Source organism: Aulonocara stuartgranti (assembly GCF_965226115.1).
Source record: "Aulonocara stuartgranti genome assembly, chromosome: 9".
Classification (NCBI taxonomy): Eukaryota; Metazoa; Chordata; class Actinopteri; order Cichliformes; family Cichlidae; genus Aulonocara; species Aulonocara stuartgranti.
This window is the reverse complement of record NC_138960.1, coordinates 11796374-11822324: the sequence shown is the minus strand read 5'-3', so window position 1 is coordinate 11822324 and position 25951 is coordinate 11796374. Positions and strand designations below refer to the sequence as shown.

The window sequence follows — 25951 nt, the reverse complement described above, 5'->3', positions numbered from 1 at the left end:
TTAGAGTCAAAAACTGCTCTTCTTCACATTTTTGCTGTTGTTGGTGTTTTAGCTCAGCCGCTGATGAAGTGAAGGAAGAATATACAAAGAATTATTTTATAGTGAAGAGGAAGAAAGTATTAAAAACAACAAAAACTTGCAGTAAACTGTCACCGTGTCTCTTTCTAAGCCAGGATCACTGTCACGTGACTTACAGATCTCAAGAGGTTTCACACACCTGTTTGGGCATCTTGGTCACAATCCTTACACCTGACACTCACCGTGTTTTTTTTGGGGGGACTGCTCAAAAGTACATCTGCAAAGGTCATTCTGACAAATACCTACACAAACGCAGTACCACAAATCCCGCATTAGCCTCATTTAGCCTCAGCTAACTACCCAAATCAGGATATCTCCTTAGGATTTAATATCAGTGATTACAAATAGAAAACCCCTGCCTCTGGTCTTGTTCATGCCTTAATCACACGTCAAACACCATTTCCACAACACTGTTCATCACCAGACCTCACCTGCCTGTCCTGCTCAGCACTGACAAAAGCATTTATAATTTTTTCTGTGCAAAGACCAAAACGCATTGTTGTTGTTGTTGTGTGGCAGGAGGGGGAGCGAGCCCACCTTGTGCCAAGTCTACAAGAAATTTCATGAAGTAGAGGAAATCAGAAGACTACAGATTAAGTCTGGGAGATTTACAGGCTTGTTGTTGTTGTTTGTTGTCATGTTTTAATACCACACTGATGGCACAGCAGTAAGAACTCACATACACTTTTCCAGAGGATGTTACTTTAAGTGGACACCTTCATATATGCAATGCTTTTTTTTTTTTTTTTTAAATACTGAAATACAGTTGACATATACTATCCAGATCAACTCAGCTCATGTGCCATGATTGTTATTGCTTTCTACTGCTTCCACCAACCAGTTTCCTGGCTGTAGTAACAAATGTCGAGTTAGCAGGCATAAAAACTATCAAAATGAGCTTTGGAAATAAAACAAACAGTAATACTGTGTTTTCTGAGAGAGACAGAGAAGCAGTGCAGCAGTGATGGAAATAAAAATAATAGATCTAACACCTCCACTTAAAAGGAGCATGCTGCTTCTATATTGAGCCTTAACGTCTCCAAATGACTCTGTTTGATTTTCCAATAAATCACTGAAAGGCTGCTAAGCTTTTTTTCTTTTGGGCTGAAATGAGAATCTTACTCTGCATCCCAAAGCTGTAAGTGTGTCTGGATGAGAGGATTGGCTAAATGACAAGTAGGAGCATCAATATCTCCCACGGGGGCCTCTCTGCATTTAAAATGTCCTACTGAGAAAGACAGGGGCCTTTTTCTAATTGTGTCATTTCCTCAGATTTCTTACAGAGGCAGCCACAGCCTTTCATCTTCATCTCTCTCACTACCTGAAACTCTTTTACAGTTTTAGTAGTCCATGCCCTGCTTTTCACCTCTTTCCTTAAAACCCATATGTAGGGTGGGGCTTGCATTTTATTAACGGTGCGATTGAGCCACCTCTGATATGTCAAACATCACGATTTCATCACAAATTATTAACAATCTGCATCTTTAGTCCCTGAAATAATGCTCTCAGCACAGTCAACAGATACTGAGTCAGTGCTCCACACTCCGCATTTTTTCTCTTTCTCCATGCAGCAGCCACATTCCCGCTTCCTCAGGCTGATGTGTTACACTGGAGAGGGGAGGGAGGATCGAGTGTCCGCCGTTCCTCCCATCACCTGTGAAATTTCAGAGCCAGGCCACGGTGAAAGGGGGTATTGTGTCCCCCTGATGAGGAATGCCCTCACGTCGCTCGTCAAAGAAAAGGCCTCATTTGGCCAGGAATTTGGAGGGACCTCGAGAGGTGTAGGGAGATTTTCTCAGAGGTGGGGATAGGAACCTGGATGTTTTCACGAGGCTGGACAGGAGAAGGACAGATCTTAACTTGAGTCTCTGTGACAGTAACAGATCAGAATTCATACAATATAAACAAACAAGAACACTGTAAACTTGTTTTTCTTAGAAAATGGTCAGTTACATTAGACAGGTTTTTTTTGTATTATTAAAACACGCTTAGCTTTAATCACATCGCACTGTTTTGTTTAATAATAAAATACAATATAACTGTGGCTTAAGGGAGAATCTGGAAGTTACTGCTGAACCTGCTTAGAGCAGTCAGACTAATCAGAGTCTGATGTAGTGAGTATGCCACCTGCTGGTGAAAAATCACCACTAACGCATTATACTGCATAGAGCTGTGAATTTATTGTGCCTCTGAATTTTTTTATAGCATTTATACATGGATTGTACTAAATGATATAGAATCCATGACCGGGAAAGAAGAAGAAAGTGTGTACTTTATTGTACTTTTGAAAGAGCAATTAGCATAAAAAAATATAGTTTTCAGCAATTTTGTAACAAATTTCTATGAATCGATATCTACGTATTGTGATTTAATAATTTAAAAAAAGAAAAAATAAGATTTTTTTTTTGGTACAGGAAGCTTAAATATGCTTCTTCTTCTTTTTTTAAATCGTAATGTATCGGCTGGACGTGTGGGTGCACAAGAAACCTCGAAATGAGCAGGCACGCTGACAGGTTCCCGTATTTGTTTATTTCCTCGATTTTTGTCGTTGTATTTTGGAGGTAGTCATTGGAAGTGTCCACGTGCTCTCACCTTTGACTTGACGAATTTAGTAATTCATTGTAACCACTAGAGGGCGATAAAAACACGCATCTTCAAGTAGCCATCTCTGTGGGAAATGAGAAGGTATCATGTCAGTCTTTACTGTAACACGTTATCGGCTTATTAATTCGACTGCTTTGCTCAGGTTTGCCTCCCATTGTCAGTCTTCACTTGAAGCCACTAGTGCGCATCATTTTAATACTTAAATCAGTATTAAAATGATGCGCACTAGAGGAACAAGGAATACAGAATGCGAGCTATAATTTAAGTTCATCTATAAAACATGAGACCAAAACTAACCATTTATTGTTACCGTGTATGTTCTATAGTGGTCTAACTGAATGACTACACCAACTACTTCCGGTATTTCCTTCATAATAAACACTAGAGCTTTCGCTTTCAAATAAGTGATGAAAGAAGCTTCAGTGAGCTATGTATTACTATCAAATATTACATATTAGTACATTTTAAAATTATATTTACATATATGCGTGTTCTGTACGAGAGTCCCGGAGGAAGGGGGACTCGCAAAAAGAAGTTAGGCATTTTATACTCCAGTCCACAGGGTGGCGCTAATGTACATTCCTGATGCTGTCAAATGTTATAAGAAGAAGAGAATACGGAAGTGGGTTTGTTTACTGGCTGGTTTTGGAGGCAAGTTTCTGATCAGAAAGGTTTATTGCGGTTCGGAACTCTGTTTTATGTTTTAAAATCTTTACTTTGGTTCTCGAAAGTGTCCAGAACATATAAAGGCTGAGATAAATTAGCTTAACGTTAGCTCCGTGTAGCACCAGCGTTAGCGGCACATTACGGTAAGGACTTAGTCATCGTGGAGTAGAGCAGCTATTGGAGGAAAGGCATATTAAACTTGGCTTTGCTAGTGGAAAAAGCAGCACGTCTTATATCGCTTCACTTCAGCTTTTTTTTTTTTTTAAATGACCATAATTAATTAATTAATTCGGCATCATTTATTTAAATAAATACCAACGTTTTTCTATAAATGAGCCTAAACCTAGTACCTCAGCCTGCAGTCACGCACATTTCTCATTGTCTTTAACGATTGCTAGGGGTTGAACAGAGGCTTGCTCAGCCTGTTAGAAGCACGTGTCAGATGTCCAGTCTAATACATCAGCGTTAGTATCAGACTGATGTGCTGCATCTGGTGTAACCTAAATCTTCACTACTCGTATGGTCACAGGACTATTATATATGATTGTATGCGAAGGCTGGCACCAAATTAAACGATTTAGATATTGAACATAGGGCCGGTCAAAAGCATCAGTGGGGCAGACAGTATCAAGAGGCATTGCACCACCAGTTAGCCTGTGAAATTGCTCTTTTAGGTGAAAGGTTGCTTATTAGGTAGTGGTTATCACTGGACACAGGAGGTGAGTGCTGCTCACTGTTGGAGGTTTGTGAGCTTAACTTGCTGCCATTTCTCTTGCTGCCATTTCTCTTACTGCTGTCCTGCAGCAAAATGAATGAAGACCCAGTCCAAACAAACTGCAGTAAAACACTGCTTGTCCACCACTTACCAGCTGAGCTCAGCGAGGAAGAGAAGGAAGACCTCCTGAAGTATTTCGGAGCTGAGTCAGTCAGAGTCTTCTCAAACAGGGGCCGCTTGGTACGTTTCTCCTCACCGATTATCCCATGAGCTGTATCTCACATCCTGACATTCATTTGAGTTGCCAGGCAGTCTGAACATGTTTGTCCATTTCCACAGAAACATGCAGCCTTTGCAACGTTTAGGAGTGAAAAGTCAGCGGCAAGGGTAAGCGTTTTGTTTGAGACTTCCTCTGGTTTTTCTCTCACTTTGTCCTGTATGGTCTTTTTCAGTCCCCTTAACATCTTTTTTTTTTTATAGGCTCTAAGCAGACTCCATCAGTTAGAGGTTCTTGATCAGACACTCATTGTGGAGTTTGCAAAAGGCCAAGATCACATAACAGTGCTAAAGGACCCGCCTGTGTCAGAAAGGTGAGCTGTCTGAATAACCCCGGGCTGCACAGACCTTCATTCTTATGTAAATTGATGGACTGTTAATGCCTCTGTCAGTTAACAGCAGATGATTGCATCCCTTGTAGTGGTCTGAACCTCCCCTCTGCCTTTCTGTAGCGGTGAAAATGTCAAACAAGAGCAGAAGAAGCAGGAGAGTAAAAAGCCAAATATTCCCATCATAGAGACGGGCGTTGCACCGAGTCTCGGGTAAGAATGAAAGCATGTCATCATGAAGCTGGTGTGACATGAGGGAAGGAAACATTTTATTTTTATCACTTGTTTTGTTTTTTTATTTTATTTTTATTTTTTTGGCTGATGTTATTCTCTAGTGCATTATTCATTAGATACCTTGTAGATTTCTAGTCTTTGTTCCTTTTGCCATTTTGTGGGGTTAAAAAAAGAAAACAAAAACACTATATTGCATTCTGCCTTTTGGTGACAGGCCCTGTCTCCCATTACCCAGAGTTTGTGAGTCATTACCTGCCCAAACTCTGTCTTATTCGATTAAATATGCATGTGTGACACATGTTCTCCAAACTGCGGAGTGTTGCCAGTTTGGCTATGCAGAAACTGCCTGGAGGCTGGCTGACAGTAAACCTGGATGAGAATCTGAGAGCTGTAGTTGGGAGCTGTCAAACGCCTTGTGTCCAATTAGATAGCCAGGCCGCCACTGAGCGCCTGACAGGCCGTCTGTCCTGCCAGTTGGTGGGACCAGGTGGTCTTTGATACCTTTCACTCCATTTCTGACAGTTTGTCTTGCTGCTGCTGCTACAGCAACCCAGACTTAAGAGCTCCATATTCTAATACTAGTCTGCACAAACTGAGAGAATGTGCTGTCTGGTTAGACGAGTATATTGCATTTAGGTGTGTTAGAGCTTGTAGAAAGGTTGGATTAGGGACAAATTGAGATGTCCTGCTAGCTGCACTTGCTGGTTATTTTGAGCTTGAGTTCACCAATGACGGCGTATTTTAAATCTCCTGTACAGCAAAAATGTGATTGCAGAAGGAGAACTCTGATGTTTTTCACTGTTTTTCACTAGTCTTTGGTTCCTTTTATGGACTAAATAATACATTGAGGGATATTAAGTGAATTTAAAATACATTAATCTGTGCTTTTAAAAAAAGGGGACTCTAAAATAGTGGTCAGCTATGCTCATTTTCTTAATTCAATCATTGTATAAGCAGAAAGGCTAGAACTGCATTTTGTACACATTTACATTTTTGCAATTTGTTCTGTGGCAAATTATATGCTAATAATTAAGAAAACAATTTTACGTTGTTTTCTTTAGAAGAAATAAGTAAAGTCTGTTTGAGTAGGTGCAAATCAGACAGACTCAAATGCCAGCGGGTGAAATAAGCTTCAAGATTTTAATAATATCTTTAGCATCATAATGCATGTAATGATTACAGAGTTGAAACCAGATATTTAAACCCTTTCAATCAGATGACGTCAGGATGTAATATAGATTTATTTTACTGTGGAGAGCTGTGGCTCAAGATGTGTATTTGAGTTGCCGCAATGAATTTAAAAACATTTTTTATGGAAGTCATGGATGAGCTGATTGGATTTTTGTGGGCAAAGGTCAGCTTCACTGTGATATGCTGATGCGTTGCAAAACATGTATTTTTTTTCCTGGCCATTAATAATTAAAGAGCAGAAGAGGAGATTTTAATCATCTTGCAAATTTCACATTGATGCAAACTGGAAAAAACTGAGCTGGGAGAGGCATACAACCACAGTCCGACTTTATCGGCGACCCCTACTAGCTGTTTGCTGCTAGCGACCAATAATATTAGCTGCATTCATAATGGTCGGTAAGGGAACGTTTTAAAAGTAAAGAGGAAATGGGAGAAACACCCTTCAACTATATTATGAGTGTTGATGTTTCATAGTTTGCCCACCAGAGGGCGATTTGCAACATCCCTGTTTTTCAATTTTAAACACAAGAAGCACGTGTTTGGAACCACAAGCACAACAACCAGCTGATCCAGTCAAGTCGGGTAAATAAATGACTACATGTTGCAAATGTTTGGTAAATCTAAAAAAAAAAAAACAGTGGTTCAAAAGATCAGAATGACTTTTTAAAATCCTTAAATATCAGTATCGGTCGGGCTCTGTGGTTAAGTCCTTAACTTCAGCTTGCTTTCATTCTAATTGGAGAAGTTGTGGTTGAGCGCTGGAACAAAGGAGAAATGTTTGTGGGGAAAAACATCTTGCTGATGACGTGGCTTCAAGCCGCAACACAACAGAATCTACATTCACTAAATCAAATGATGACGAAGGTGAGTTGGAGTGCTGTTAAGGCACCATTTACCAGGCCTCCGCACCTTTAACTGCTGTTTCTAGTGGCAAATTAAATAACTCTCTCCTACCTTCAGTCTTTGCTCATTAGTCTTGAGTGTAGGTGAATTTGTTGGCCCATGCTGTGTAGATTGGCACCTTAAGAAATCTATTTCCCGAGGACCAACCTTGCTGTGCTGACACGGCATGGCTTGTGCTTTTAATCTTAATGACAGGCCTCCTAGCAAGAGGTAGGGCCACTGCCTGGGCCACACACTGATGTGTGACTGTTTTGACATATAGTCATGTGAAGAAGTTTATCCCATAAAAAGTATTTGAGAAAGCAAACGCGTGATTATCTTTGAACAGTGCTTATAAAAAGAACAAAAAACAAAACAGGGACGTGTTACATAATTGTCTGCCAGTCTCTGACATCATCTTGCTTTAACTTTTGACCAATTTATATGCAATATTCATTCATTCTCAGGATGTTTGAGGGTTTTCTTGCATGATTTAATCCCATGATTTCAGTGGGATTAAATCTGAGCTTTGACGAGACCGTTCCTTCTCCTCTACCTCTCCGTTTCTCATGCCGAAACCATTTTTTGGTGGATTTGCTGCTGTTCTTAGGATCATTATCCTCTTCAAAAGTCACTTCTGGTTCAGCATTAATTCTTGGTGCAGATGGCCTAAAATGATCTTCAAGCAGTCCTTGGTGTGATGCAGACTTTACAGTTGAATCAGAGACTGCAAGGGACATGCTCCGTAAAGCCATAAACTAACAGCGTAACCCCAAAACACTGTTTTTGATTTGCTAGTACAGAGCACATTATTCCTAAAGGTTGGGTGTTTTCCTGTCTGGTCACCAGCCAAGCGTGGTTTAGTCCTTTCTAGGATTTCTTGGCTTCAGACCGTTTCCGCCTGTCGTTCCCCAGAGCAGACTCGGATCACTTGTGCTTTAATCTGGATTCCAATTTTAGATTTGAAGGTGAAGGAGATAAATATAGAAGTGTACATGCTTCGTTCCCGTTTGACTGCTTTGTGTATAGAAATTGAGAAAATGACTGAATTTGTTTAGAGTACATCACCTTCATCTGTATGCACTCATTTGAAATGGATCGAGTGTTTGCTCCTTCAGATGTATTCAAAACGTCAGTTGTTTCCACGCTAATTTCCATACTTTTTTTTTTTTTCTCGTGACTGTTTTTCAGTGAAGGCTTTATTGTGTTTAAGGCAGAGAGTTGCAGGTTTAAACTAACACTCTTTTTTTCCCCCTCTCTTTGTCTCCTACAGGTTGAAGTTTCAATCAAATCCCACTTTGAAATATTTATATCCACCACCCTCTAATGGCATTCTGACAAATATAACACACGCCCTCATGAGCGTGCCAAAGTTTTATGTTCAAGTGAGTAAACACAGCTTCCTTTGTGTGGTTTTATTTGTTATTTTACCTTGATGCGCAGATGCTGGCCATAATAATGATGTCCCTGTGTTCATTTTTGGTAAGTGGGAATTAGTGCAGGAAAGAAAAAACTCAAGCTAATGTGACAGCATTTCGAGTCCCTACATTTATATTGTAAAATAGGAATATGATTCTGGAATAAGTGTCCCAGAGGTTTTTGAACTGCATCCAGGCTCTTAAAGATCAAACAGCAAACATTTGCCTTTTAAATCTCAATTTGGGAAGCAAGTATTAATAATAAACCATAAGTGGGCGGCATGAGTTATGGGTTTAACATTTCCCTGGGAGCCGCGCTGCCTGGATTTTAATTGCTGCTGTTCCCCGTGTCAGCAGCTTGGTGGTGCTAGTGTGTTTCGGAGAAGCTCTCCCGGTGCTCTGCCTCATTGTAGGCATCTCATTCGAGCCTCAATCTCACCTTGATCCTCGTATTTGTATGCGAAAGCCTGGAAATCTGTTTTACATATGGAGCCCGAGTTTCCGGCTGCCTGTTTGAGAGCGGCAATATATATTTATATTACCTGCTCTCTCCCCCCAGCCTGTGCTATGAATTTTCACTCTTCTCAAACTCGTATCTCAAACTATACAGGTACTTCATCTGATGAACAAGATGAATTTGCCATGTCCTTTTGGCCCAATCACAGCCAGACCACCCATGGTAAGCTTCTGTACACCATCACTGAATGTAAAGCTCTTTCCAAGTGTGTAAATGTGAAGATTTTTTTTTATTTTTTTTTTTTATAAAAGCAGGTGTTATGTTTCACAAAATGTACTTCTGAGAGTTAGACAGCTTGTTAAGGCAGTAACACTCAGCTGTGTGTCTTTAGGTTGATGAGCAGAACTATAGATCCCTACCTTTCCTTAACTTTTTGACTCTCCCAAATACGGAGACTGAAAGTTCTTAAATGTAAAAAGAACATGTTTGAGCAGTAAATGTGAGCACTTTTCCCAGATCAGCCAAAATATTCCTACTTTCTCTCCATTCATAGTTCATATTCTTTTTTTTGTCAAAATGCACATATAAATATACAAATGTACTAGTTAGCTTGTTTATTAATCATCAGAACTTTCATGTGTTCACGTCACACTTTCAGATGCAGGAACACTTTAGTATGATCAGTATTTCTACACTGAGTACTCATAAAAGGTATTTTATGAGTACTTTATTCAGACACAGTCTGAGTAAACTAATAATACACAAACAGGGAAAACTAATGAGTAAATATTCACATTCAGAACTTCTCCAAAAACTACTTTGAGTTTGGTGTTTCAGTAAAGCAGATGCAGGTGCTGCTCTTCCCTCAAATGATTGGTTGGCATGAACCATACCTCAACAAAATCACAGCAGGCTTTATACCCAAAGCTGGAGAAGGCTGCAACGGCCGTTCTAAAGACCTGAGTGCTCATCAGTCTGCAAAGTGCATACAAATAGGACAAATTCAGGACAGGTTGCTACTTTAGCTGAAGTGGAGTGGGCAAAGATCACACAAGAACACAGTGTGCAGTCCTGCAAGAAGTGAAAAAACAACCCGAGGGTAACATAAAAGTACCTGCAGAAATCTCTTGGTAAACTTGTGAAATCCTTTTTGATGTCTCAACTGTTAGAAAAGCGCTGAGAAAGAATTGTGTTAATGGAAGGACACCCCAAAGCGCTACAGTCCACAAAAAAGGTTTGCAAAATAGGAAAAGAGAAAAGAAAATCAACCGCCTGTCCCAAAACACTTTCCTTTGCTATCATTGAAGGAATAATGAATTTTACAGGAGAAATGTAGGCAAGAAGTCCATGCCCTGAAGTTCAGGGGAGGTTGGGTGATGCAACAGGGCAGTGACAAAAAGCACACGAGTAGATCAACAGAAGGATGGTTAAAAGGATGAAACTCGCAAGACAGAGACCTGACCTTAACTCGGTTTTCATTCTGTGGCATGACCTGAGGAATTGTGTTTAATCAAAACATCCCAGAAATATTGATGGACTGAAACAGCTTTGTAAAGAGGAGCGGTCCAAAAAGATGCCAAAAACCATTTGGAAGTGTCAGAAGCAGCTACAGCCAAGGTCTGATGGAGGCTGCTGCTATTAGAGGGTCCGTTAATTATTAAAGTCAGGCTTTCACTCGTCTTTTCCAGCCTTAGTGATTACAAAAGGGTTCATATACTGTACACATGCAAGCAGCAAAAACAGCAGAGACAGAGAATACAACAGAAACTTTACATTTAACTGTATGTAACTGACATGGTGGTTCAGAAGCAGAGCAATGATGCTCAATATTCAAGGAAATTCCAATGTTCAAAATGTCAAAGTCATAGACAAAAAAAACAATTGATAGGATGTGAAGGGAGAGATCCTCTCTCATGCAAAATGTCCGGGAATGCTGTGTCCAGCTGTGCTAGGAGTTTCCTTTTTTCCTCTGACACGTTGGTTCTATTGTGCGCTCATTTTCTTACATTTTATTAGTTATTAGAAGCTGGTCGTCAGGTTGCTCAACTGCAAAAATAATTGTTGTTTTTAGTACCGTAAAGTCGTCTCCTTTGACTGTTGTCGAATTTAAAATATCTGTATTTAATTTAAAATCAAAATCAGCCATCGCTTCTCCCATTTGTATGCTAAGCCATGTAATTTTCTTTCCCGCAGTTTGAACTCCTGCCTCCTGCTCCACCCATCCCCATGCCTCCTCCCTTCCCTCCCGATTATCCCCCTTTACCAGAGGAGGAGATGGAAATGAGCAGCGAGGAAGAATCCGAGTATGAGAGTGGAGACGACGAAGACAAAGAGAGGTGAGGCGACGACAGAGTGCAGCACAAACACTGTTTGAGATAGTTTTGCACCTCATCATAGCTAACGGTCATGCCGGCGTATTAACATATTATTCATCAGTATTAATCTTTCTAGAGAAAAGATTAGTTGCAAACGTGTGTGGAGACTTTCACATCTGTATCTCACTCCCTGTCATATTTTCTAAATATGCAGAAAGCTCGTGTAGATCCACAATTGTGTAAATGCAAAGATTTTCGTGTCTGACTTTTGCTCCACTTTAGCAGCAGGTGACAAACTAAAGGGCAAATATGAATCTTTGAACCTTACATCGACGGCGTTGGCTGGCTGTCAGTGGAATGATACTGGCATGGTTTGGGTCACTGCCAATCGATATGAAGTTGCTCTGAGTGATCACCTTTATGGTGTGATGAAACATTCCTGTCCTGATGGGAGTGGTATCTTCCAGAACGGCTGTGCCTCCAGTGTTAGGGTCTGAGGATGCTGAATGGTCTGATGAGTAAAAAAAAAAACTAGTGTGAATCATATACTATTGTCTTTGCGGTCACCAGGTCTCCTCCCTAGTTGACCACCTATGGATGATTTTAGACTGACGTGTTATAGAAGATAATCACCAAAGTGATGTCCCAGCCCTCCAGCTGAGCTCCAGAGACCTGGAAAATCAATGATCCTTCTGCACATTTACAAATCAGAATATAAATTTAGAGAATTTTTTTTTTTTATACATTTCTAAATCTGATTACAGCAGATATGTAACTATCCATATACATTTGCAAATGTGTGATTACAGTACTAGCTTCATAGATTTTTTTATTTTTTATTTTTTGGACCAAGTTGGACGATTTCCCCCTTATTTCCTATGCTTGGTTTATTTCAGGATTGTTCGTCTGATGGGCCTGGTCAACCAAGCATGCAAGCGACCCTTGAGACCAAAAACAGCTTCAAAACGAAAGAAGCCCAGGATCAAGGATCTACTCTATGCTCCCAAGCCAGACTCTCAGAGGTAGACCAAAGGCACTCATTCATGTCACAGTCCTCACGCATAGCTCATCTCAGGACAGTATTCACAGGCAGCTAAAGAGAGAGGGCAAAAACCTCCAGATAATAAGTCTTCCTCATAAACACAGCCTCGTGCGGCTTGGAGACTTGTTGTTTCAGCATCACACACTCACACACTCCCTTAATGACAGGCCACAAACTCTGTTACTAAACTATAAATATACACAAACACACAGTCTCCTGGCCACATGTTTGTGGGCTGGGAAATATCTCAGGTTGACCAGAACAAAATATCCTGAACCGTAAGGGGCTCAGGAGCTCAGTTTTATTGTAGGTTATTTTTAGAGATTGCAGTAGAGGGTAGCAGTGATTGTCTTTGTTGTCCTCAGTGCTGCGACTCTGCAGCCCTCGGATGTGTTTGAGCAGCCCCACGCCGCCGGTCCGAGGAAAATTGAGTTCCGCATTTCAGCTCCGGATGTAGCAGCTGCTGTTGAAGGAAGTAGGCCAGCTCAGCCTGAAGACGACGAAGGCAAAGGTAATCCTCCCTCCCACAATTTCTGCTGTCAATTATGTTGGCTAGTTTTACTGGATTGAGCTTTTTTGTTGAGTCATGACAGTTTCCAAGCTGATGCCTCTGAAACTGAAGATCGAGAGATATTCAGTTTCGAGTAATATAAAGAGGAAAGCAGGAGGAAGTTTAGAGTAGTTAATCAGTTGTAGAAATTCATGATGGGTTTTTTTTGTTTTGTTTTTTTTGAAAAGGACAAACAGAGCTGAGATAAAGGAGCCTGCCATTGTTGAAGGGTAAAAATAACTGTTTCACAGAAATGGTAACAAAAAAGGTACAAAAATGAAATTGAGACTTTTTGTCCCAGTTATCAAAGTTATTGTTGGTCCTTCTCTTGACTGAACTTATTTAAGTTGTACTGATGACGCTGGAAAGATACAGTTCAGCCAGAGTTACTGTTTGAAAAGGAAATTGAGATAGAAGAAGTCGTCCATCAACCACAGGTGGCTTTGCAAGACCGTAATTTGTTTGTGTTTAGTTATGCACAAGACATGAAAGCTTGAGGCACAGACGATGATCAATGTAACATAATATGATTAAAGGATTACAGAATGACAAGGATCATTTCACAGTAAATTATCTGTTTTTAATTTATTTACATTTTAAGGTACCATCCAAATGCTTGTGCTTAATTATCACAAGATATTTATTTATTTTTACTTTTAATCGCTGCTTAACTTTTAGTGCGATTCCAAAGAGGGATATACAGACCTTTGCTAAAGGTGGATTTAATACTTCCAACTAGGGCTGCTCGATTATGGCAAAAATGATAATCACGATTATTTTCACTGAAATTGAGATCACGATTATTTGACGATATTTATTTAACCCTTTAAGACCTACTATAGAACCAAGTCCACCAGAGCTTATATTATTTTTATTTATTTTTTTTTACATGCTGTAGTGCCATTTGTGGGAGCATTTCAAGTTGCTATACATCAATACAACTGTTATAGCCCATATTTTAATAATATGTATGCATTAAGTGCATAGTAATTACATAAATTGCAAAAAAAAGGCAATAAACTACAAAAAAAAATTGAAAATCGCTTTTGTTTTGTTTACATATATTTCTACTTGGAGAAGTTTAAGAGGTTTATCCCTCAAAACTTTAAATACAAAAAAAGTTGCAAAAAATAGTTTCCCACCACAGGAAATTTATTTTGAGTGTCTTCATAGTTTTATTTTGGAGATACAGCAATTTTTATATACTGCAGGAAAAACAAAAAACAATCCTATGATGCAAATTTGCAAAGAAAACAGCAGGTGCATCATTTCACTGTGGGAAGTGTTACGAACAGCTGACAGGAACGGCAAAGCGTGTTTCTGGAATATTATGCTTTTGTTCCTGCAAGCGCTTTTTATGCAATTTTTGCAAAGCTATATGTGGAACGAAACCGTGACCGAGGACAAGCTGATGGCATCAGATGTAAGTACAACTCCTCCGGTTTCATATGCAAAACAAATTATTGCGCTAGCTTACACGGTTCAGGTTCTACAGGGATTTAAAAATAGTTACGCAAAACGGAGCGTGCTGCTCTGACCGGCTTTAAAGGGTTAACAATGACTTTAAAAAAATAATATAAAATAGTGTGCAACACCACTGAAGTTTTTTTTTTTTAACTCTTTTCAACCAACGGCAGTCACTCTCCAAATAACTTCTGCTTAGCTTTCCGAGCTTCCCTCGGGTCCCCTTAATCAGCGGTCTCCAACCTTTTTTGCGCCACGGACCGGTTTATGCCCGACAATATTTTCACGGACCGGCCTTTAAGGTGTCGCGGATAAATGAGGGAGGGGCTAATAATCGGCTCAGTCATTTTTAATGATCGTTGAAAGCCCAGATCGTAATCGTGATTAAAATTCGATTAATTGAGCAGCCCTACTTCTAACAATAAAATATGATCTCTATAATTTGCTTCTTCCAACCTGCTGCCAGAGCTATAGAGCTCTCAGTGAGTTACTAATAAACTTTATGAGGATGTAGAAATGTGGTAAAGGTGAAGAGCAGAAACTGTAGAAGGAGGTAGGACAGGTCATCTACTAATCGGAAGGTTGATTCTTTGATCCCAGGCTGCTTCCAGTCTGCATGTCAAATACCTCTGATCAAGATCCTAACCCAGAGCTGCTCTCCAGTGCACCAATGAATGTGTGTGCATGTTCGACAGAGAGCACGTGCATGAATAAAAGTGAATGATGAAAGTTGTGTTTTAAATTAGCATAAGCAGTGTTAAAATATGACATCATTAAGAAATGAGAAGTGGCAGCCATGACAACTATGTAATGATGCAATGTTAATTAGTCAGTTTCCAATGTTGATTGTGCTAGTTAACCATGATCACACATAGCTTTCAAGCACTTTCTGTCATTGACACATGCTGATGGATGTATTGTCCATGTCCTGGCCACGGATATTTCAGCATGTGGATTGGAGAAGTCAGGGATCAACCCACCGGCGTTCTTTATGTGGATGACCTACCCGAAGTTTGCTTTTCCCCCTCTATTTATAAAAAAAAAAAAAAAAAAAAAAAAAAAAAAATCCACATGTGTACTGAGCGACAGATGTGGAAAATTGTTAAATCTCTAGCATGTGAGAAACAAAGGCTAAGTTGTATTAAGACATGCAAAAAGCTACTTTTATAGTTACCGTTAAGATAAATCAGACCAATGCTGCAGTCTCCAAATATATCGCAAAAGTTTAAAGATGGGTTTGCTTATGTCCTTCTGTGCAGCTGAGGCAGTGTAGGGATTTAGTTATTACTATACATCATGTTTATTATCACATTGATGCAGGAGGTGTTTTGATGTTCCTATTGACATAAGTTAAAGCCCGCACCATGGACGAAGTCGCAGCCAAGTGTTACACAGCAGTATATCACGGTAGAAACTGCCACCAAAAAGGTTTAACCATTAATCTGTATGAGCAAATGTCATTGAGGGCACAGTCTGTGTTACTTGTCAGCTGTGCAGTTCCCTGTTTGCCTTATCTCCCTGCTCTCTAGCTACAACTTCACTCTCTGGCAAGTCCCTGCGAAGTAAAATAGATCTCAAAGTCAAACACAAAAGATTTCCTAAAGGCAGGGGAAAGATAAACTATGACAGGTGGCTTTTTGGATTAGTCTTGTTTTGGGGAAGTGGAGGTGTGGGATCCGATAAACAAGCTATTTAAATGAAAAGGGGAGGTGGGGGTAGATAAGGAGAAGGATAATTTTGAAAGCAGCGATCTAGTTCTCTGCAGAGAGTGTATCAGAAAAGCTCCCCAACGCTGCTTGCTCCAGTGCACACACACATACACCTTGCGTGGGTGACAACTCCCCCCACCCTCCTCGGATTTGTAGAGGCTCACTGCTCTTAGTAATTCCATCTACAACGTGTGTGTGTGTGTGTGTGTGTGTGTGTGTGTGTGTGTGTGTGTGTGCATTCATGTGCTCCTCAAAAGAGTTATCCTTCCACCGCCTTTCAAACTCATGTTTGCAAAACAGGAGGGAATTTTGATTACAGTTCTTTATTTCACAGAGACTGAATGTGCTTATGTTTGCTCGTCTTCCAGTAGTCAGCGCCACCAAGTTTAACCTTCCACCTTTTTCATTATTTCTTTGCCTTATGAAACCCTGTTGTATTAATCCCGACAAAGAAATCATTATTTCCAACTCGGATTATACTGATGCCACAGTTAGAAATTTAAATATCAATATGTTAAACTAATTGTGACCAAGAGGATTTGCTTCCACCCTCCCATCCCCATCCAGAGCTGGTGTTGTTTACTGAAGAGGATAAACATTTTGGAAGTGATTATTTCACCATCTGCTACTGGTAAACACTTTGAAAACCTCAACTGTGCTAGAGGGAGAGTGTCATCCTCCTGTTTTTGATACCATAAAGCGGTTGAGCAGATCTAACCTAGTGGCACATGAGAAATACGTGCATAATTAATGTAACAATGTGATACACAGGTTTTAGCACGCTTACACTTTTCTCCCTTAGCATCGTCCATTCAAGTGGATCAGAGCGAGATCAAGCCCAGCAGCAATGAGGAGGAAGCAGAGACTAAAGGTTTTGGGAAGCTTTACTTCAGCACGCAGGCATCAAAGCAGCAGGAGGAGCACAGCGACAACGAGCAGGATCTCGTCTCAGATGTCATCTCGAGGAAGGAGCTGGAGAAAGGACGGCTGTCAAGAGATGGTAAATGTAACGCACAGAAATGTGACAGATTAAAGGAAAAGGCAACAAAGTCTCTTAGTAAAGGGGTTGGGCCACCTCGTGCTATCAGCATGTCATCGATGCAGTTTTAGGTTAGCTATGTGATTACAGTAGTCACTTTTTCATGGAACTGTTGTTCTGTTGGTCCAGTTTATTGTGCATCAGCTGCTGTGTCAGTTTCCAAAAGTCCTTGCTTTCCATTTCAAGGAGCTGTAATATATTCTGATTCCCTCCTTTGTTTAGATGCGAGTAGAGTAGAAGCAGTAGATACTTTGAAATGCATATTGGCGTAAACTGCCAGTTAGCTGAGAGGCATCATGGCTAAAACAAAAAAGAAGTGCAAATTGTGGAAAATCTGCCTTGAAAGAAATCCTTCACAGAAACAGGAGTTGGTGGTAAATATGGAACAGAATTTTCTTTTGGCATTGCAAAACCCTGCTTCTAATTAGCTTCTACTGACTGTGACTGTCTAATATTACACTCACCTTTTTTTGAGTGCAAAATATCAAAGCATTCAGCGTCAGCATATTGTTAATCTGAAACATTTTAAGACGAGATAAGGGAGTAAAGTAACATCGTTCTCCCTGTGTAGAATCAACAACCTAGCCGTGCAGTCTACCTTTAGTGGTTCACATGTTTGATTGGCAGGCAAAAGGTCACTGGTTCAATTCCAGCCCGAGTTTACCACCAGAAGGTAATTCCAGACCCTTTGTGGGTTGCGTTGGGAAGAGCGTCTGCCGTAAAGCTGCCACATCAAACATGCAGAGCTTCCCACTGCGGCAGCCCCTTGTGACAAGCGAGCAGTCGAAAGTAGCTTGACTGTAATACTTGTTGCCGCCGATCAGTTCCTTCCTAGATACTCTACAATCAGCTGTAAGTGGTATTATTGCAAAGTGGAAGTGGTTAGGAACCACAGCGTGTCGGCAACAAAGTGGCAGCCACATAAATTTACAGAACGGTGGCGCTGAGTGCTGAGGCGTATAGTGGCTAAAAGTCACCAACGCTCTGCTGACTCATAAGACATCAGCTCAAAGACTGATCTGGTAGGTGGCCCAGTGCTTTTGTCTGTCTAGCTGTTGGGGTGTGTTATATAAAACTTTGAAACTTCCATTACTCAGGAAGGCCAAAAATGATCAACATTACTGACATTAGCAGGGTTGTAGGGATGATGATGATTACAAGTCATTTTCTCTAATGAGGTTGTGATTTTAAGATTCCGTTATCGTAATTATTTACAATTTATCCAGTGACTCACAGACAGAATTATCATTTACAGGTCTACTCGGCTTTGCAGGGCAGGTTAGCTTAAATTCAGCTTCAGGGCAGAGCTGCTTTCAAATCCTGCTGTTTAGTTGAATAGGTGAAAACACACCTCCAAATAAACACTGACATTCCTCTGGCTCTGCTGTCCATTTACATAGGTTTAAATGTGGAAAAATGCACATTTTCATGTATATTTAAACCATTTTATACAACTTGTTTTGTTTCTCCCTGGCATGAGAGCAAATTTGACAGAAAGGTAGACCTTTATTAAATAGTTGGGCTATCCAACCAATACTTTGTCTCATGTTCTCTGACGCCGTGTTTTTAGAAGCACGTATACACCAGCTAACACACGATATGCCCAATTACACTGAAAAACAAGTTCATACATGTAATCATTGCTTTAAAGTCATGGAGCTTCTAAGCCTAGTTCTTTCTCAATCCTGTCTTAAATAAAACATTGAGCGGATGGTATTGAGTTGCAACGACTTTGAATTTATTTAAATTTTTTGGTATAGGCAGCCCTGTGATCCTTTGTACCTGTTTTTTTTGAAATTCACCTTGCATCAAGGCACCCCCTCCTTCTCTCTTTTAAAACAGAGATAAAAAGGATGTCTGTGTTTAAAAATTATGAACCTGGCGAGCCGACCTGCAGACTATACGTGAAGAACATTGCAAAGCAAGTGGAAGAGAAGGTAGGTCCAATTTTAGCTCTTTGATCCACTTTTATGCGGTTGTTTGGTTCACTGGAGTTGTTTCGTGAGAGTCTGGGATCATCGTCCTATATATTAAATTGGCATAGCATCAGTTATCTTTAAAAATGTCTTGTTTTAGAAGCTTGATGATAACTGCTATTGCATAAAGCATATAACAGGTGCCACTACCTCATAAAAGGTGTTCTTGCAATGCATTATATCAGGATGATGTCATACATTACTACTGTTTGACCCTATGCTTCCTGGGAAAATGGTGATATTTCTTCCCTTACATTTGATACGGAAGCTGTTCAGTGAATTCGCAGGCCTTCTTAGCCGTAGCTCACAGCTGTGAGTAACGGCCCTGGTGAAGGTGAGAAAAAAGGCGGCAGCGAAAGTGTTCTCTGTGTGGGCGTCTCTGGGCTCACCTGAAGGTCAGGCTGCCTTAATCTCCACCGTTAACCTCCCGGCTGTGTCGAGCTGATTTATCCAAGGAGAGAAACATGTATGTTAACATCAATCCTCCGTATCATGTCTTTACTTCATATTAACACAACTTGTGATTCACTCCCCCCCCCCCCCCCAAGTTTCTCTTCATGAGCTATTTTTTGACTCTAGCAATTTGTCACTTTCTCTTGAGAGTTTTTAGTTATTCATGCTGACACTGTCTTGTGTTATTAATAAGTACCTAAACTGATGTAGAGATCATGAGGGATGTTTTTATGTTTGTGCATCAGCACTACTTCAAATGAATATTCCACCTGAGTCATCAAACCGAGCTTATGTTGAGGACGGACTCTGAACACAGATTCAGGTGATAAAAAGGAAACTGCAACTCTGCGAGCCAATCAGTTTCTCACTTTAGTGACCTGCTTGGCTTTTTTCTTTTTTCTTTGGCGTTTACAACAATTAGTGACCTCAACACTTTTGAAAAAGAGTTCTGAACACCAGCTTTTTTTGCAACAGTGAAAACATTTTGAGTGTTTAAACTGCGAAAATGTTCAATTTCAAGGGGAAAAAAATGAGTCATTTGGAATTTGAAGGCAGCAACATGTATAAGAAAGTTGTTGTGGGGCCATGTTTAACATGGTGTCGCATTCACTCTTCTTTAACAACAATCTGCAAACATCTGGGAACTGAGGAGACCAGCTGTTGGTCTGCTGGGAGAGGAATGTTGCCCCATTATTGTCTGATTTAGAATTCTAGCTGCTCAACAGTCCTGAACTTTCATATTTTCCTGTTGGCTTTCATGTTTTTTAATTTTATGATCTGCAAAATGTTTCCAGTTGGGGAAAGGTCTGAAGTAATCTACAAAGATGTTTGTGCAGGATGCAGTTTAGCATCGTATTGCTGAAATATGCAAAATATGTTGTTGTCTGTATGAGAGCTCTGTTGCTCTAAAACCTTTATATATGCATATATGGGGTATGCAGGGTGCATGTTTTCCAAAAATGGTGACCTGCCGCTTGCGCTGGAGACATTCACAGCTGAGTGCAAAGTGGTGGGAATAACAGTTAGCACCTCCAAGTCTGTGGCCATGGTTCCAGAAGAGGGTGAAGTGCCCACTCTGGGTCAAGTTCAAGTGTCTCTGGGTCTCGTTCATAAATGGGGGGAGATTCAAAATGAGCTAATGTTTTTCTTAAAATGGTACATTTTTTACCTTCAAATATTATATATGATTTTTTAATATCCTGTTTTAAGTTAACTATGGGGGTTTTGAAAATTGGGAGATTTTTGTTTTTAATTGTATTTTCAACAGCATCTCAGGTTTTTGGGGAATTGATGATTTATGCAAATGACAGCTTGTCTTTAGTGAATTCAAATAAACTGTAGCACAGAAAAGCTGGTCCTAAGAGAACTAAGGTGAACGTGAGTGAATGTTGTCACTTGATAACTTAACCAGCTGTCTGCAGCTGCTCACTCACAGTCAGCTGTGCAGCAGCAAAATTAAAGACAGCTTTCTGTCGTCTCTAAATTTCTTTGTCATCACAGTTTTAAATTGTTAATGTGTGTGATTACACAGCTGTTTGTCATTAACATGTACTTATATTGATGAAGTCAACCTTAAAATAATGATTTAGTCAGCTACCTTTTTCTGTCCATCTGCTTACCTGATGTTGCCAAATGATTAGAAATGAAGAAGAGAGATTCAGTGTTTCAGGTTTCACTGTGTGCTGGATAGACATGTTGTGTTCAGTGTAGTTAGACATGCCTAATGTTTTGGTAGTAGACTGCACTTTAATACAGAGTTTCAATTATTCTACCAGCTAAATATCGACTCAGTTGAATCAATTAATTGGAATAAAAACCTGCAGGTTGCTGGGTCTCACTAACGCATGACCGACAGCCGCTGTTTTATGAGCTCGCAGGAGCAGATAACATTTTCCTTTTGTAACGCTGAAAAGCCAGAGCTTAACGTTGAGTCGACCAGGCCACAAGCTTTGAATGATAATGATGTGTCTTTATTCCTGTTCCATAGGTTTGACATTGTGTTAATGAAGGAGGGGCGGATGAAAGGGCAGGCCTTCGTCGGACTCCCCAGTGTGCAGAGTGCAGAGAAAGCCCTGAAGGAAACCAACGGCTACGTACTTTATGACAAACCTCTGGTTGTTGTATCCTTTCTGTCAGATGAAACAAAGACAACGTGTGAATTCAGGTTGCACTGATATTTGTTTGGATTTAAAAACGTAACCATTAGTGTGCATTATTTAGCATAACAATACAGTGCAGGTAAAAACATGGTAAACAGAAGGAAGTGATCTAAGTGGCTATGACATGTAAGTGAACGTGCAGAAAATGGTACAGACATCAAGGGGTAGTTGAGAGATGATTTATCAAGTGGGCACTTGCTTTCACAGATGTGCTTTTGGCTTTGGTCCTCGGTACCTTCAGGAGGATATGGTCTAATATCTGGCAGCTCTGAACCACCACCTGTTTTTCTTCCTCTTTCCAGAGATAACCATGCATCAACATTTGAACTTGTTTAATGGAACAAGGCTATTGACTTTGATAGTGTTTTAATGTGCATCCTGCACCCAATTAGCTTGTCGACAGCATATTAGTCTTTCAGCTCAAAGAGTGAACAGAGATGTCTGCAGCATAATTTACTTCAGGTGTTGTCCTGCATTCAGCTGTGTTGCAGGAAAAATAAAAAAGAGGATAAAATTTGTCTCTCAGTATCAATTCAGTTTTATTCATATTTATAATATTTTAGCCACTATGTGATTAGTAAAATGTGGGATGGTCTTTTTTTTTTGGTTGCCGGTATTTTTTATGTCAGAAGATATCAGTATGGGAATGCACTTTATTTATTCCAAAAGTTTGGACGTTATTCCAAAGCAGGAGAACTGACCTTGCTACATATCCAAATACAAAGTAGCTCAGAAAACTTAAAAAAAACATTCAGTGGGAGCTAAATAAATAGGAAATTAAAAAAAATTCAATCTAAATAAATTAAAATCTGAATATAATGCAATAAAAGATTAAAAGAAGTCTTCTCAGTTGATGGAGCAGTCCAAGCAGCAACAGCAGTGTTGGGAGAAGCTCACTTGGCAGGCTGACCTGAAGTTGACATGTTAACTTTGTTACCTTTCACCTTCATTTCTGATCTCTGTGTCAATCTCAGCTGCTTGACTCTTTGAGATTGCATTTATTGGTTCCTCTTGTGTGTAATGCTGTGCCTTTTCAAGTCTGTTTGATTAAAAACTAATTTGATGGAGGCTGCCAGTAAGATTAGCTTAGCATAAAGCAAGGGCCAACCAGGTAATAACAAACAGCTGTGCCACTTGCTATTGCACCATTCACAGTGGCTGCTGGCTACACTGATAAGCTTGGTGTCAACGTTCTCATCCAACTCTGAGCAAAAAAATTAAGTTTTCCCAAAAATTATTTATATAATTACTGCTACTGTAAAAATGTTAAGATTTTTAATCCCAAATTTTGCTCTGGATATTAAGTTATACGCTACAATTATTATTGTATAATTAGTCCTTTATTCTGAGAAATGTTTCCTGGATTGGCTTGTTTGCGTACGTTTGTTGTAAAATGAAATAAGCATGTACTCATAGCTTAAATGTGATATTTTTCTAGTCTGTTTGCAGTATCAGAAAGTGAACAGAGGTTCATTCAGGTACAGATATCTTTAGGCAGAGGACAGCCAGTCCCAGTTTGAATTCCCTGTCATGATTTTTTTCAGTTTGCCTGAGACTGCAGTATGGCACTTACCAAGAGCTGCAAAAATTGGTAAGCTTGAAGAAAACCCGGCATAAAATCCTCATATGTTTTAGTCTGAGGTTTGTTAGCAAAAACACTCCGGTCACAGTCTTCCACACATTTGGATCTCTTCTCTTTATTTAACCTGCTACGTGAGGTGAACTGTTTATCAGTCTATGATTATGGTTATATCACTGAGTAAGTGAGGCAACCTCAGGAAACCAAGAGACCCAAACTCTTATAAGGTCAATTTTGGCCAGAAGTCTTCTGGCATTTATGAACAAATAGCTGAGACCTTTACTCAGATTAAATTCATGAGGCAGTGAGTGTCACAAGGAAGAAGGCCGATGTGGCCTAAAGCTGCTCTGTGCAAGTTCAGAAATAAATGACACTCCATGGCTGTGAGATAATTAATGAATTATAGATTGCAGTAGTACATAGAATTGAAAATATTTGCTGCCCCAGACCTTAACTCTACAATTCTCAGCAATTTGCTCGATCTGCAAGACCGAAACAAGACAACACAGCTACCAAGAGAGGGCCAAAACAGAGGTGAAGTCAGCAGGTGAGCGATGATATGGTGATGAAATGATAATATGGAAATGATTTGCCTTTTCTCATGATGCCACTGTGCATATATAGAACAAGCCTTATGTTTATTGCAATGGTGTTTTCGCTTCACAGTTATGTTTACACTTTATCTATTCAAGATACCAAGGCTTGATATTGTGGCCCAGCAGAACCATTTGTATCCTTATTGTGTCATATCCTTTGGGGAAAAAATGAGGGTGGAGCGGTTTAACTGCAGATATTGTAGCACAAATATATTATTATAGTATAGCTTTTTTTGGTTTCTTTTCTTTTTCTAGCCTATTGTATCTTATGTCTTTTTTTAGCACTGACTTTGTAACCATAAGCTATTTTTGAATCTTAAACTTCTTCATTGATTTCTGCCCTTTTTGACTGAATTTCAGGTGGAGGTCATCAGAGCATGTTTTCTTCCTTTCTGCCATTAAATACAATATTTTATTAAAATTATTTTTGTCGTGGTTTATTCCAATCATCGCCTCAAACACGTGTCAGCATTTGCACGTACACTTCAGTCAAACTATCATTACTGATTATCTTTAGTCCCAAACTTGAAGTCCTGTCAGCCGAGTAAATACAGACTGGGGAAGGTATATGAGATCGAGATTGGCTCTGAAGCAGATGGTAGGCTGTCAAAACAGTGGGGGGAAAAAAAAACCCACAGTCCTGAAGAGACAGCAAACAAACCAAACAGACTGCTGTGTGTGGAAAAATTGCTGGGACTGGGTTAGCTTACCTTTACAATCCCTGGCTGGCTCCATCTGTGTGATTATAGAGAGTAAACCTTGGAGGGTGAACTTCTCCCCTCAGCAGCCATCATATCTAAAGATTTGGAAATAAAATTGTTTTGTGTGCTTTGGCTCACGTCAATCACAAAGTAAAGTTTGTGATGTCGCTGATATTTAGGCATCAAAAGAAGAGAAAACGTTAATCTGATGATGTGAGAAGATTGTCCTTATGTTAAGCTTTCCCCAACTTGGAGCGCTTTAAAAGTAGATGCAGAGCAGCCGAGGGACACCTTTTTACAATGCGTCAGATCCATACAAGGGTTGCATTGTATCTTTTCTTGTATTCGCTCGAGCCGTTCTTCTCAGCTTGCCCACACACAGTAACATGCGAGCCTCCCGTAAACTGGTGGTGGATGTACCCTTCACATACACCTACTGTTCTATCTTACAGGTTTTTAATAAATTTGAATGCACACATGACAAGTGTACAGTGCAGCCTGTGGAAGGGTTCCAAAATGGCAATAAAAAAAGCATACAACAAAGAATAGATTTAAATGGGTCGTGATGAATGTGCAGATCAGTATAGGTACGAGTTGTCTGAATACATCTATTTTCAGGGAATGACAATATGTACTAATTACTGGATCTTCCTTGTCACATTTGACAAGTTGATTTTAAAGTGGGCATACTACCTTCAAGTAGCTGATACTCTACCACAAATCAGGAATGTGCTATCTGCTACATCACACAATGCTGTTTCATTGAGTTATCCCCCCCCCCCCCCCCGGCATGTAAGCACAAAAGGCTTCATATACCAGCTTGGAGGTATGATTTAAAGTTGGCAGAGAGAGTGGTTGCCGTTGCAACAGTTTTACCCAAGTAATGCGGGGTAATCTTACTTTTTGTATAACTTTACCTATGAAGCTTCTTGTAGTTCATTACATTCCAGCGTTGCACATGAGTTCAGCTTCTCGGTAGTTAAGATGTACGCACGAGGGGTTATCAATCAAACACGTGCTTGTCTGGTCCGACCCGCTGCTCATATGTCAACGCCAGTGTGTAGGAGTAGTTCCCATCTGTGCCCTACTCTGCCCGCCACCTCAACGATGACAAATGTGCCACCCGCAGTGAAAATATTGAGAGTTACCAGGACATTTATCAGGTAACATTTGAGCAATAGGGAAGATAACCTTTTGTAAGTGGACGCTGATAAAGATGTATGTTCTTCCTTTCCTCTAAACGGGCTCTGTCTTTGTTTAATACCTACTGCAACTACCCAGAAGTAATATCGTGATAATGTTTCATATTTTGGGTTCAACCAGGTGTGCAAAATACTTACTGAGTCTAGCCAAGCCTTTGGATTGCTGAATGTGTGTCCACAAGTGGGCATTATATGTTGCTAAGTTGGATGCCTGCAAGTACCTGTTCTGGTCACTGATCACAGTTGTATGAATCAACAGGCTTTCAGCCTTTGTGGTTGTGTACTGGATATCCCCAGTACAGTCTGAATGCAGTGC

The 25951-nt window shown here is 40.0% G+C and overlaps 1 protein-coding gene and 1 long non-coding RNA gene across 2 annotated transcripts; one reads left to right on the top strand and one right to left on the bottom strand.

Moving 5' to 3' along the window:
• Positions 1 to 793: 793 nt before the first annotated feature.
• LOC309714509 lies at positions 794 to 3216 on the bottom strand. The gene is made up of 3 exons (XR_014278954.1): positions 3163 to 3216; positions 2671 to 2746; positions 794 to 1911 (listed from the first exon to the last, which is right to left on the bottom strand). It is a non-coding gene; the product is annotated as an uncharacterized lncRNA (long non-coding RNA).
• A 51-nt stretch (positions 3217 to 3267) lies between these two features.
• rnpc3 (RNA-binding region (RNP1, RRM) containing 3) lies at positions 3268 to 24147 on the top strand (the record flags this gene model as incomplete). The annotated part of the gene is given in 16 exon segments (XM_082547025.1): positions 3268 to 3285; positions 3287 to 3333; positions 4153 to 4303; positions 4403 to 4450; positions 4544 to 4653; positions 4792 to 4881; positions 8249 to 8360; positions 9004 to 9072; positions 11044 to 11186; positions 12062 to 12187; positions 12573 to 12718; positions 16733 to 16930; positions 18812 to 18906; positions 21330 to 21518; positions 23606 to 23683; positions 23803 to 24147. Coding segments are annotated over 15 exon segments (1611 nt in total). The 3' UTR covers positions 23675 to 23683; positions 23803 to 24147.
• Between the last annotated feature and the right edge of the window lie 1804 nt (positions 24148 to 25951).